Source organism: Penicillium riverlandense (genome assembly GCF_028828495.1).
Source record: "Penicillium riverlandense strain IBT 135883 chromosome Unknown utg000007l_segment0_segment0, whole genome shotgun sequence".
NCBI classification, from domain to species: domain Eukaryota; kingdom Fungi; phylum Ascomycota; class Eurotiomycetes; order Eurotiales; family Aspergillaceae; genus Penicillium; species Penicillium riverlandense.
Genome location: NW_026643198.1, coordinates 259,500 through 271,773, shown reverse-complemented (window position 1 = coordinate 271,773; position 12,274 = coordinate 259,500). Strand labels below are relative to the sequence as shown.

Below are 12,274 nucleotides of genomic sequence, written 5' to 3'. Positions count from 1 at the left end.
CTCTGGTCCAATACTTGCCAGAGCGAAAGAGTCATAGATGGTTCAGGTCATCCGCGCCTCCAAAAGACCTGGGATCGTGGCTGTTGCCTAAAACATCTTCTTGTAGTCTGTAGGAAGCAAAATGACTATAAAGCGTCCATCAAGATCTCTTGAATCCGATCACCATCAGCATCTGCAACATCCGCCAAAGCTCCTTCAGCTCACGAGATTCAAATCATTAACTATCTCCTGCCATAATTGGCTTACAGAAAGGTCAGGACCCTTAGAGACAAGCACTAGATCCTGCTTGTGCCAAAACCTCTTGACTTACCAATTGTGGAGACAGACCTGAACCGTGAACAAAATCCATTTCTAAAATGACCGGCCGATCTTCATCCAGCAAGGGATCTTCATCCAACAAGGGTGAATCGAAAGAGGGAACCTTGCGAAAGACCATAGACGCCAAGACTTTCGAGCAACTCAGCTCATCGGCGAAAGCTGCGAAAGACAAGAGAGACGGGAACAGTAAAAAATAGGGATGGAAAACATGTATGAAGCCGTTGAGCGGGATATCCTAGGAAAAAGAGGCTCTGGAAAGAAATGACCACTGGACGATCTCAACCTGAGTGGTCTTCGAAAGCTTGCTGGAGATTCTTGTCATACTCTTCTCTGTCCTCAAGCTTGCGATGTGCAAGGCGTCCGATTTTCTTCTCAAAGAGAAATGGCATAACAATCTGAAATTCATCATCGCTACCTACCAAAAACATAGGCCTGATACGCGAGTCAAATAGCCTAAAAATTGCAGTTGGGCTGGACAGAGCCAATGTATACCAGAAAGCCCCCGATTCCCAGGATTGTTCCATGATCTCTGAGAGTTGTAGCTGGGACGTTCCACGGTTGCTGGTAGTAAAAGCTTGCTCTTCTGTTTTCAAAACGTCCATGAATTCGTGCCGGATTGTGTCATATTCTTCTAAAACAATTGTATCCACGTGGTCGCTTGTGAGCCAGTACGGTGGTTGGAACATCTCGATTGGCTGAGTGCAGGTCCATTCCAAATCTATTAAGGATGTTATATGCCATTCTTCATCGACAAGTATGTTGCTCCGATGACAATCGGTGAAGTTGAAGACGAACGGGCCCCTGCAAAATGCTCGGTTGAAGATTGACCGGGAAAGGGTTCGCATCGCAGTCAATACAGAAAGTTGGTACACCAGATCGCCCATATGGTTGACGGCATTAGGTTGATATCGAAAACGATTGTCATGAATTCCGAGTATATCAAGCACGTAGGAGTCGACTGTTGAGTAGGTATAATCGCGAGGCATGTCAGTTGGAATCATCTCATTCTCCAAAACCTCGATCTCGACGGAGAGAGGCCGATTCGCGAGACGCAAGTATCCATCCTTGTCAATGATGAATGAACCGATTCTAGGCGCAGGAACTCGGGTAATGTTTAAAAAAATCCGGGAAAGATCACGAAAGAGGTTCGTCCGGAGCTTTAGGTCATGCCGTTTTTCCTCCCATGTGTTAGAAAGCATACTCCCGCGTGTGTTTAGAATGTACTCGATCAAAACGTAGCCGCTGTCGACTGGGCGACTAGTGAAGATCGGATCTGTGCTCTGATGGCGGGCATAGTTTGAAGGAACTGGTTTCCCTAACCAGGATAGAAAACGTTGACGCAAAAGGTCGAAACATCGAGGGAAAAATGGCAAATATTCAAGTCGAGTGAACTAGAATCAGTTAATCAAGTGACAGAAATCGAATAGTTGGGTTGGCGATGATCCATACCGTTTCGCCAGTAGACAAAGCGAAGCCATATAATTTTGGGATCGGTACATCTGGACAGTTGTTTTGGAGCCATGAATAGGACCCTACTTCACACTGAAGTTTTCGTCGGCGTTTCCAGGTCTAAAGCTCTCGCCGACGCGATATGGCAAGGGAAATCGCATCATGAGAAAGTTTTCATCTCCGCTATCGATCCTTATCGGGACGCAAACGTTGAAACTCCCATGACGCCAAGTTTCTATGTCTGCCACGTAACAGTCATCAGAGGATCTTAGGCCGAGATGGTGGGCAACAGCAGTCTTCATCCATTCACGATGGTCATTAAGGTGAGCGAAAAATCTAGCTTTTTCGGCAGGATATTCAAGCTGATGGAGAATATTAACTTCTTCAGTCTTGGCCTCGGAATATGTGATTTCGCGTCGAAGCAGCTGCCGTGTTTTTGGCATAATGACGAAGTTGGGGGAATGATTTTGGTTGATCCACGGATTCAGGGGAGGCTGAAAAGTAGTGAGACGAAGGGGCTCAGCGGGGTGGGTCCGGCCCGAGTATAAGCATTAGCGCTAGGATCGCTCCATTTATACGGGGTATTTACGATCACGCCTTCTATTCAATATGTCAACTGTGGAAATTACTGTATAGAACTGAAATGTTGCCTGGGCACTTTTTGGTCTCATAATGGTATATTTTGCTCATATTCTGTCCGGCTGTTCATTCTAGTCAGGCCAGATTATATAACCAGTAACATCCCTATAGTAACTAGATCTAGTTACTAGAAGAGAGGTTTTGATTGCACTTGCTGACATTTGCTGGTAGAAATATCCTGCAACGGTAACTAATTTTGCTGAACTAGGTCATCCCACAGACATAGATGCGCACTTTGAATAAGACGAGGGTTCGAAACTTCCATGCTGGCCATCTTCCCATGTCACACTACTCATGAGAACCTGCTTACACCATTCAGGCACTGCCACAAGCTTGCTCGTCACCAACCTCAAGTGCTGGGGTCTTCTGCCATTGGCGCTTTCCTTTTCCGGCAAAGTCTGCCGAACCTCAGTTCCTGGCCGCTGATGGGGTCCTGGAAGAATGCACCGCGTTTGTCGAATTTCATTTCATTTAGGGTTCCCCTCAGCTCTTGGAGAAGATCAGCTGCGAACTCCGGATAGTCTCGAGTTTCTCCCACAAACTTATGTGTGTCGTTTCCAAGGTAACCTTCAACCGACGCTGCAGCCACTGCACGCCGTACTGGGTGCCCAACAGGAAGAAAAGTGGCCGACTCGATGTGGTGAGACGCAAGACAATGGGTGTTGGTATCATCGTCCCTCGTTCCCCACTGCGTGGGTGGACCAGGGTTGGCGCGAAGAATTTCCTTGATCTGCTGGGCCATCTGAGACTCCATCCCACTGATGCTGCACATGTTTGCAAGGTTCGCAAATTCACGCTGAATTTGACTCGCCCTAGGTATAGCCATTGGAGAAGTGCTTCGAAGCTTTGCACTGAGACCACACCTTTAACCTCTTCCAGGGTTGCCGTCTGCTGTTCTCCTTCTTTGAACTTCCCTCAAACATTGCCGAGAAATATGAAGACCGACTGCAGAGGAGATTCTTTGAGACTGTATATTCGCAAGGGCCAGACTCGATTCTGATCATGACTTGGGGGCCATTGTAGAGTGGAAGGACGCTAAATGACAGAGTATTAGACAGCAGTATTATGTGACATGCAAGCCACATACGATCTTGCAAACTCCGCGGAGGTTGCTCCAAATATGTTCTCCATGACTTTTGGCGGCGAGAATGTGAGGACGGCGGAGAATATGGGAGCGTGGATCAGAAGCGCAAGTCGTTCTGAGAAAAAGGTTCAGGGCCAGCAATATTGTGTGGGTAAGGAAGAAGAGAGATATGATGAAAAGGTTGAGGAGGGGAGAGATGAGTGGAAGAGGGGAGAGATGGGTGGAAGAGGGAAGAAAGAAGAGTGAAGAATGAAGAGGGAGAGGGAAGAAGGAAGGAGGGAAGGAAGAAGAGAGGACGAACGAAGGAGGAAGGAGAACGGATGAAGAAAGAATGAAAGCTGTTCAAGGAAAAAGAGCTGACAGAGTCATGTGTCTGTCTGGTCGCTGACGACAGTTAAAGCATTAAAACAAACGTCGTGGGAAACAGAGGGAGGCCTTTTGTTCGTTTGCCCTCTGGGCTTCTCACCTAATTAATAGCTCAGACTGATCTATTGTTTGACTGCTTCTGCGCATGCAAGATGGCAGTCGTCTGTTTAGTAGTTTCAGATAAGTAAATTTGCTATCAGCCTGGAAATTACATTGGAATTCTGCTATATGCGTTGCATTTCATGGGTGGACGGTTCCAAGAATTATATTCATGGCAAGAGTATGGAGGACCGGGCATACCTTTCCGAGGGACTGTTTCCGCGCACTGGCAGGATCTGTACTTGGAGTCTATGGAATATCCTGTTCGTGCGTTGCCTCGGATGAGATGGCCGCATATAGTTGCAATGGCTCTGCTAATCTGCTGGCTGCTCATGAAAAAACCGTCGCAACTGATGCCTGTGAGCCAATTGGCGGCCGAGTGTTGGAATTCCAGCACATATGACTGAAAGTGGATGATGATTGTCAATTGAAGAACTATATATACTTCCGGGTCTGCGCAGTCTAGCCGGTCTCCCATTGGCGCCCGAATTGCGCCCTGATCCATCCGTTCCTTCGGTCTGTGCGGCACCGTCTGGTACAATTCTGAATCTTCTGGTCAGTGTGAAGACTAAGAATCAGAGACCATTCTCACAGTAAATTATACAATATTAATCCCTAAAGAAAAAGACACTATAGTACTCGGAGTTTACTTAGTACAATGGCATCGTACTAAGCGCACGTCATGCCGCCAATCCTCTCTTCCCTCCACATCTCATCCTCACCCATGGTCCTCCTCCGTTGCTCGCGCTCTTGTCTCCGATTTTCTCCTGTTCCATTTTCTCATCTTCCTCTCCCTCTTCGTCAACCCCGCACATCCTTCCCTCACACTTCCTTCACCCGGCTCGCTTCCACCGCCACCATGAGCGTCGAAGAATCCAAACGCGCCGCCGCAAAGGTCGCTGTCGCCAACCACTACCCCAAGGACGCCAAGTGGGTAGGCATTGGCAGCGGCACCACCATCGTCTACGTCGTCGAGGCCATCAAGGCCGCCGGCCTGGACACCTCGCTGACCCGCTACGTGCCCACGGGCTACCAGTCGCGCCAGCTGATCATCAACGCGGGGCTGACGGCCGTCGAGTTCGATGCCATCCCTGCAGGCACGATCCTGGATGTGGCCTTTGATGGTGCCGACGAGGTGGACGATGAATTGAACTGTATCAAGGGCGGCGGCGCTTGTCTGTTCCAGGAGAAGATTGTGGCCATGCAGGCGAAGCAGTTTATCTGTGTGGCGGGTACGTACACCCCCCACCACGGAGGAAGAAATACCCTGAACTAATCCCTATCCTATCGCATCAGACTCCCGCAAACTCCAGCCCCGTCTCCTGTCCAACTGGAAATACGTCCCCGTCGAAGTCGCCCCGATCGCCGCGTACCGCGTGCTCCGCAAACTGGCAGCCCTTGGCAGCGTCAAGCCCACCATCCGCACCAACGTCTCGTCGAAGGAAGGACCCCTCAAGACAGACCAGGACTTTTTCATCATTGACGCCCCCTTCCCGGCCCTACTCACCCAGGCCGACGTCGCGGCTGGCAAGGACGGGTCCGGCGCTGGTGGTGTCTGGGAGGTGAATGAACTGGCGCGCACGATTAAGCAGATTTCCGGCGTGCTCGAGGTCGGTATCTTTTCGGGTTTAACGGGCCCCGAGGCTCAGGCTGCCGGTGGCATTGGCGGCCAGCGGCCTGTGGCGGCCTACTTTGGGATGCCGGATGGGACTGTGTCCGTTCGCAAGGCGGCTGTTTGAGTGAGTGGTCGACAATCGGATGCAGTAACGTATATAAGACTAGATGATACCAAGATTGTTTGTTAGACACGTTTAGAAATACACGATGTCGCTGTTACCAATTGCTCGGAGAGGTAGATGCAACTGTTTGTTTTTAAGACCGGTATCAAAAGAAATCAATTATCCTTTTTCTGCTCTATTTCGCGCCTTTACCCTTGGCCTCTGTCTCTCCCAGCTCGCGCACAAAGATCTTCACGACTCCCTCCGGCACATCGTCCTTGCCATCTTCGAACCCGGGACTGACACCAATCGCCAGATACTTGCCATTGCCACTGAACGCAACCGCAGCGACGCTGGACGAATACTTCTGGTACTGGCGGATGCGGCGCTTGGAGATACCATCCCACAGGGCGACAACACCATCCCCGCCGCCGGACGCAAAGGTTCCAAACACGGGGTGGAAAGCGAGCGCGTTGACCGGATACACGACGTCGACATTATCCTCAGCCGTCTGACGATGACACTTGAAAGCGTACTTCCGAGCCTGCGACTCGGGCGACGGATCGAACCACTCGACCGCAACACGGCCTTCAATGCTGGATGAGGCGTACCCGGCGTCGTCGGGCATGCACGCGACACAGCGCGTCATGAACTTGAGACTGCTCTCGCGGCGCTGCCACGGCTCCACCTCAACCCGGTTGTTGTTTGTGGTGCCGTCCGCTTGCGCTGTCAGCAAGGCCAGGGCCTTCAGATCGTAGATGTGCAGGGCGCGCGACGCCATGGCGACCACCAGCTTCGTTGCGGTGAGGGACAGCGAGAATGGTTTCGAGGGGAGGGGAATGGTGGCCGGCAGAGAGTCGGGGTTTGAGCCGGCGTCTGGTCGGTGGATGTGCAGTGTCGAGTCCCAGGAGCCGGAGATGATGATGTTGTGCTCACGGCTGTAGACGACGCTGCGCACGCCAGCTTCGTGGCTGCTGAGCACTGTCTGTGTTGATGTGTTCACATCAATCCTAGCGAGTCAGTTACGCTATTCACTTAGCATTAGGAGAGAGACTTACTTCCGCACATCCCAGTCTAATCCAGCGGTATAGATCTCGTTCTCGGTCTCGCCAAAACAGACGTCCAGCACGGGTGCTTGGTGCTCAAACTTCTGGAGAAGCTTCCCCTCGCCCACCGTGCCATTCTCATCGCGCAAGTCATATAGATACACGTTCTTGTCCCACGAGGACACCACGATCCGCGTTGAGTCGGGATCGGGCGAGAACTTCAAGGCGGAGATGGCGTCTGTTGGCGGCGACGCCACGGTGAATTGATCTACATGGCGGTTAGGCGTGACATCACATCATCATATACACAGAAAAGAGACTCACTGGACGACATGTCGCGCGCAACACAGTGGTAAAGGAAGAATCCCGATTCCAGTGTCGCTCCGTCGTTAGGCGCATTTTCTGCCATTTTCCACCGCCATCCATGTCATTCCCCCGCGATATCGATAAGAAAAAAGTTGACCTTGACCTCTCTCTTATAGTCATCAGCATAGCTCAGAATGCCCTTTGCCCAGCTGGTCATTGGCCCCCCGGGCGCCGGCAAGTCTACCTACTGCAATGGCATGCACCAGTTCTTGGGCGCCATCGGCCGCAAATGCTCCATCGTCAACCTGGACCCCGCCAACGACAAGACCTCGTACCCGTGTGCGCTGGACGTGCGCGACTTGGTGACGCTGGAGGAGATTATGGATCAGGATAAACTGGGTCCGAATGGGGCGACGCTGTATGCGCTGGAAGAGCTGGAGGAGAACTTTGAGTGGCTTGAGGAGGGATTGAAAGAGCTGGGGGGTATGTTGTATCTCACCCCACACAAGAATGAACCTGACGAGGGATTAGAGGATTATGTCCTGTTTGACTGTCCCGGTCAAGTCGAGCTATTCACGCACCACCCCTCCCTGCGGAATATCTTCTTTCGAATCCAGAAATTGGGGTATCGAGTTAGTACCTCCCTCGACATCGAAGACACCAGCAACTAACTCACAACAGCTAATTGTCATCCACCTCGTCGACTCCTACGCCCTCACCCTCCCCTCAATGTACATCTCCACCCTCCTCCTATCCCTCCGAGCCATGCTGCAACTCGACCTACCCCATCTCAACGTCCTCACCAAAATTGACAACCTCTCCAACTACGCCCCCCTTCCCTTCAATCTAGACTTTTACACCGAAGTCCAAGACCTGAATTACCTATTACCCTACCTAGAAGCCGAGTCCCCGCGCCTATCGAACGATAAGTTCGGAGCGCTGAATTCCGCGATTGTGGAATTGGTCGAGGAGTTCGCGCTCGTTGCTTTCGAGACGCTGGCCGTCGAGGATAAAAAGAGTATGATGAATTTGTTACAAGCGATTGATCGTGCCTCGGGGTATGCGTTTGGGCCGGCGGAGGGTGCGAATGATACGGTCTGGCAGGTTGCTGTTCGCGAGGGATTGGGGAGTATGGATGTAAGGGATGTGCAGGAGAGATGGATTGACTCGAAGGATGAATATGATGAGATTGAGCGGAGGGAATTGGAAGAGGAGGCGAGGGCGAGAGAAGCTGCTAGCCGGGCTGCGGAGGGGAATTTTGACGGTGAGGAGGAGGATGGGGAGGACGAGATGGATGATTGGAAGGGCTCGCTGCCATATAGTGGAGTGAAAGTCCAGCGCAAGTCATGACCTCTTGCGGATGGATGCAAGTGTATTGTATTGTACATATCATAATAGGGTATCTCATAATAATTATCGCAAAAGCTCAATCCTCATCCCCACCCACCATCTCATCCTCACTCTCATCCATAATATCAACATCAACTCCGACAAACCCCACAGAGTCTTTCCCAATTGCACCACCAACGAGCTCACCGAGAACATCCCTCTCCTCCAACCCCCTAACACGCACAATCTCCTTCCTCGCGCGCCGAATAGCTTCCTCCTCCGCCTTGCGCATCGTCCCGGACACCCTGAGCACCCGAAACACGCACGCCCGTTTCCCGCCCGATCGTTTATCTGGTTGTTCTTGATAGTCTGGGACATACGACATGTATGTGAGAGCCGTCCAGACCAGTCGGAAGGCAGCGCGCGGACAGCGGATGATTGCGGTGGAGGTTGCGGGGAGAGAGGTATTTTACTATTTCGTTCCGGAATCATCAGTCTACATACCTCTCACTACTCATGAGAGAAGAAGAAAGGATCGAACTCACCGTTGATTCCCCCTGCATTCGCACCGCCCAGTTTGCCCACCCCCCAATCCCCGAAGAGAGCAGATACTTCCTCCCTCACCATCTTCGCCAGCAGGCCCGGGGTCAGGGTGCCTGGTGTAGGAGCGTGGATGGATAGTTGTGGAGAGGCGGACTTGGAGTTATTGGGTCTTGTGGATGGGTCTGGGTAGAGGATGTCCAGGAGGAGGTAGCGATTCTTTAGACGGACCATGATTCAATCGATGATCAGGAGTTGGATTTGAAGATCGCGCGTGGTGGTGGTCGGTTGCGCGATTGTGGAGGATTTATGGAGAGGAGTAATTCATTCAGCTGTAGAAAGGAGGATGGCACAGTCTGGGTATCGAGGAAATGGTGCGTGGAGTGGATGGCAGGTTGGACAGTTGGAGGGAAAAAGATGAGGTTGACAAGGTGCGCGATAAGCGATAAGGATCTACACCTACTAGAAAATTGCTCTACACACTTTCTTTCTCATATGCGACACTTCATTAGTCCAGAATCTAGTCATCTAAACAAATTAAATCAAATACCGTAGTCGGGTTGCCATTTTATGTCGCCCAACCCGGGCCAATCAATCAATCAATGCCACCTCGGGCGCAGATACAAAGGAAAACCGTTAGAAAAAGTAACAAAAGAACTCCACCGTCCCTCCGAACAGGAACGGACTATATGCCACCAGCGGACGGCGCTGCAAAACACACGACGAAAAATCACATACTGACCTCCACACGGCCCTCGGCGCCACCCTTCTGCAGGGTGGGCAGCAGGTACGTGATGTCGTCCCACGGGTGCCGGTACAGACCGGTGCGCAGGCGCTTCTGGTCCAGGTAGTGGGCAATCAGACCGATGCTGCGGCCCAGCACGAACAGACCGTTCAGCACGCCCATGCGCATGTAGTCCTCGACCTCCTCAGTAGAGAACGCGCCGCAGTTGCGGAGCAGATCGACGAAGCAGACGGCCACGCAGCCGTCGACGTTGAGGATCAGGTTGTCCTTCTTGGAGGTGGTCACCGTCTCGACGGCAATGGCGTAGTCGAGCAGCTTGGTGCTGGGGAAGTGCTTCTTGGCAAACTCCTTGACCAGCTCGACACGCAGATCAGGGTTGTTGCGCGACTTGACCTTGTGGCCGATACCAGGGATCAGCTTGTTCTCCTTGCGCATGATGTCCACAAAGTCACGGGGGCTCAGCCCCTTGTCGAAGGCCTTGGCGAACTCCTCGGCGGCGCCGTCCAGCGCGCCACCGAAGCGCGAACCGATCGTCAGCAGACCAGACACGAGGGCGCTGATCAGGTCCTTGCCGGCCCGGGTGGTGATGATGGTGTTCATGGCGCCGGACACGGCGGGACCGTGGTCGGCCGTCAGCATCAGAACCATCTCCAGGAACTTGCTGGCGTAGCGGGGCAGGCGGCGGCGGAACCACAGCAGCGACATGACACCACCGATGCCAATGTCCTCCCGGAAGACATCGGAAATGGGCATACCAGCGTACAGAAGCTCCTGGCCACGGTCATCGGAGATGGTGGAGATGAAAGCAGCGGGCTTGCGGACGAGACCCAGCTCCTGGGCCCACGAGTAGTCGATGGGGATCTTGGGCACCACGGGCTCGGGAGCGGGCGTGATGGAGCCCTTCTTGACCTCGGCGTCGTACACCTGCTTGAGCAGCGCCGGCATATCCTCGAAGGTGTCGGGGACGTGAATGCCCGCCTCCCGCATGGCCTTGTTCTTGTGGACCGCGGTCTCCAGCTCAGAGTTGGCCGAGGCACCGGCGTGGCCGAACTGAACCTCCGTCTTGAACATGCTGGCGCAGGTTCCAATGGCCCAGGCCACAATGGGCTTGGTGATGGTGCCGTTCTTGACGGCCTCGATCACCCGGTACTCCTCCACACCACCGACCTCACCGAGCAGCATCAGGATCTTGCACTCGGGCTCGTTCTGGAAGCGGAGCAGGTGATCAATGAAAGTGGTACCGGGGTAGCGGTCACCGCCAATGGCAACACCCTCGTACACACCGTCGGTGTTCTGGGAGATGATGTTGTTCAACTCGTTGGACATACCACCGGACTTGGAGACGTAGCCGACGGAACCCTTGCGGTACAGCTTGGAGGCAACGATGTTGTCCATCATACCACCAGTGTTACCGATCTTGTACGCACCGGGCTTGATCCCACCGACGGTGGCGGGGCCAATGATGGTGATGCCCTTCTCCTTGGCAGCCACCAGGATCTCACGAGCACGACGCTCGGGCACACCCTCGGCAATGATGGCAATTGACCGGATCTGGGGGTTCTCCATCAGCTCCATGGTGGAGCTGTAGACGGAACGGGACGAGGCGAAGTTGACGACGGTGTCGACGTCTGGGTGCTTGGCCATGGCCTTCTCCACGTCCTGGTAGACGGGCAGGAGGGTCTCACTGGTACCCCAGTACATCTTGCTGACGAACTGGCCACCGAAGGTGTAGATGATACCGGCCACGGAGGGAGTGGTACGCTTGCAGATGAAGTCGAAGTCAAGCATGCCCTGCACGGCGCGGGGTTGCATACCGCTAGAGGAAGCTGGTCAATTGAGGTCCTATTGCACCTGGCGGGCGCACTTACTAGACGAAGCATCGTGTCTTGTTGTGGAACAGGGCGTGGCTAAGGGGAGAGAGGACTCGGCTCGGAGGGTTGAAGCGAGTGATGTTGTCGTTGGCCGACTGTATGCCGTTGGCGGCGGGCGCAAGAGAGGAAGGCATGATGATCTGGGAAGGATGAGAACGGAACAGAAGCAAATGGAGGGAGAGGGAGGAAGATACCTATTCGTTGCAACACCACGCTGAAAGAATTAATTGAGGAAGAAAAGAAGAAGGAGGGGGGAAAGAAAGAAAGGAGGAAGGGCGTTCTAAGGCAGAGAAAAATGCGAGGCAAGGACTGGCAGGTACACAGTACAGCTTGTCCTGCACTAGGCCCAACGTTTGGGGTGCCCCACCGCCGAGTCCGGTCGATACCGCCCTGTTGCAACGATACCGATGGGGATCGATGATGAGATGATCTAGTAGATAGGAGCTATGAGAGGAGGCTCGGAGAGGAATGATCTGATCATATACGATCAGATCTTTTCTGGCCATCGCGTCTGTCAATGGATCTTCCCTCCTCGAGAATGGTCCCGTGCTGGATCAACCCAGGCGTGGCCATCCCGGTGGAGCTGGTCCCAACCCCCCACATCCGGCGATCCCTCGTTTTTTTCCTCAACAGCCCAGGGCTACGCCGTACCTTCCAGCACTGCTCTCGCCCATTCCATCCATTCTGCCCCTGGCCGCTTTTTTCTTTTCTTCTCCCCTCCCTCTCTTCCCTCCCCCATCCTCCCATTCTTTTTTTCCTCCCCT

At 53.1% G+C, this 12,274-nt stretch overlaps 7 protein-coding genes across 7 annotated transcripts; 2 read left to right on the top strand and 5 right to left on the bottom strand.

Moving 5' to 3' along the window:
• Window positions 1–596: 596 nt before the first annotated feature.
• On the bottom strand, window positions 597–2,210 carry N7474_007679 (uncharacterized protein; the record flags this gene model as incomplete). The annotated part of the gene is made up of 3 exons (XM_057199089.1): window positions 597–1,709; window positions 1,768–1,817; window positions 1,862–2,210. The coding sequence occupies 3 exons, from the start codon at window positions 2,208–2,210 to the stop codon at window positions 597–599; spliced, it is 1,512 nt and encodes a 503-aa protein (XP_057049790.1).
• A 545-nt stretch (window positions 2,211–2,755) lies between these two features.
• N7474_007678 (uncharacterized protein) lies at window positions 2,756–3,232 on the bottom strand (the record flags this gene model as incomplete). The annotated part of the gene is made up of 1 exon (XM_057199088.1): window positions 2,756–3,232. One exon carries the CDS (start codon window positions 3,230–3,232, stop codon window positions 2,756–2,758), a length of 477 nt encoding a protein of 158 aa, XP_057049789.1.
• A 1,582-nt stretch (window positions 3,233–4,814) lies between these two features.
• Window positions 4,815–5,694, top strand: N7474_007677 (ribose-5-phosphate isomerase RKI1; the record flags this gene model as incomplete). Its single annotated transcript, XM_057199087.1, has 2 exons — window positions 4,815–5,187; window positions 5,252–5,694. The coding sequence occupies 2 exons, from the start codon at window positions 4,815–4,817 to the stop codon at window positions 5,692–5,694; spliced, it is 816 nt and encodes a 271-aa protein (XP_057049788.1).
• A 175-nt stretch (window positions 5,695–5,869) lies between these two features.
• Window positions 5,870–7,053, bottom strand: N7474_007676 (WD40 repeat domain-containing protein; the record flags this gene model as incomplete). Its single annotated transcript, XM_057199086.1, has 3 exons — window positions 5,870–6,683; window positions 6,732–6,987; window positions 7,044–7,053. 3 exons carry the CDS (start codon window positions 7,051–7,053, stop codon window positions 5,870–5,872), a joined length of 1,080 nt encoding a protein of 359 aa, XP_057049787.1.
• Window positions 7,054–7,219: 166 nt separating this feature from the next.
• On the top strand, window positions 7,220–8,375 carry N7474_007675 (GTPase GPN2; the record flags this gene model as incomplete). The annotated part of the gene is made up of 2 exons (XM_057199085.1): window positions 7,220–7,657; window positions 7,707–8,375. 2 exons carry the CDS (start codon window positions 7,220–7,222, stop codon window positions 8,373–8,375), a joined length of 1,107 nt encoding a protein of 368 aa, XP_057049786.1.
• Window positions 8,376–8,451: 76 nt separating this feature from the next.
• Window positions 8,452–9,128, bottom strand: N7474_007674 (Rpp14/Pop5 family protein; the record flags this gene model as incomplete). Its single annotated transcript, XM_057199084.1, has 2 exons — window positions 8,452–8,723; window positions 8,900–9,128. The coding sequence occupies 2 exons, from the start codon at window positions 9,126–9,128 to the stop codon at window positions 8,452–8,454; spliced, it is 501 nt and encodes a 166-aa protein (XP_057049785.1).
• A 496-nt stretch (window positions 9,129–9,624) lies between these two features.
• Window positions 9,625–11,644, bottom strand: N7474_007673 (uncharacterized protein; the record flags this gene model as incomplete). Its single annotated transcript, XM_057199083.1, has 2 exons — window positions 9,625–11,455; window positions 11,508–11,644. The coding sequence occupies 2 exons, from the start codon at window positions 11,642–11,644 to the stop codon at window positions 9,625–9,627; spliced, it is 1,968 nt and encodes a 655-aa protein (XP_057049784.1).
• Window positions 11,645–12,274: the final 630 nt, after the last annotated feature.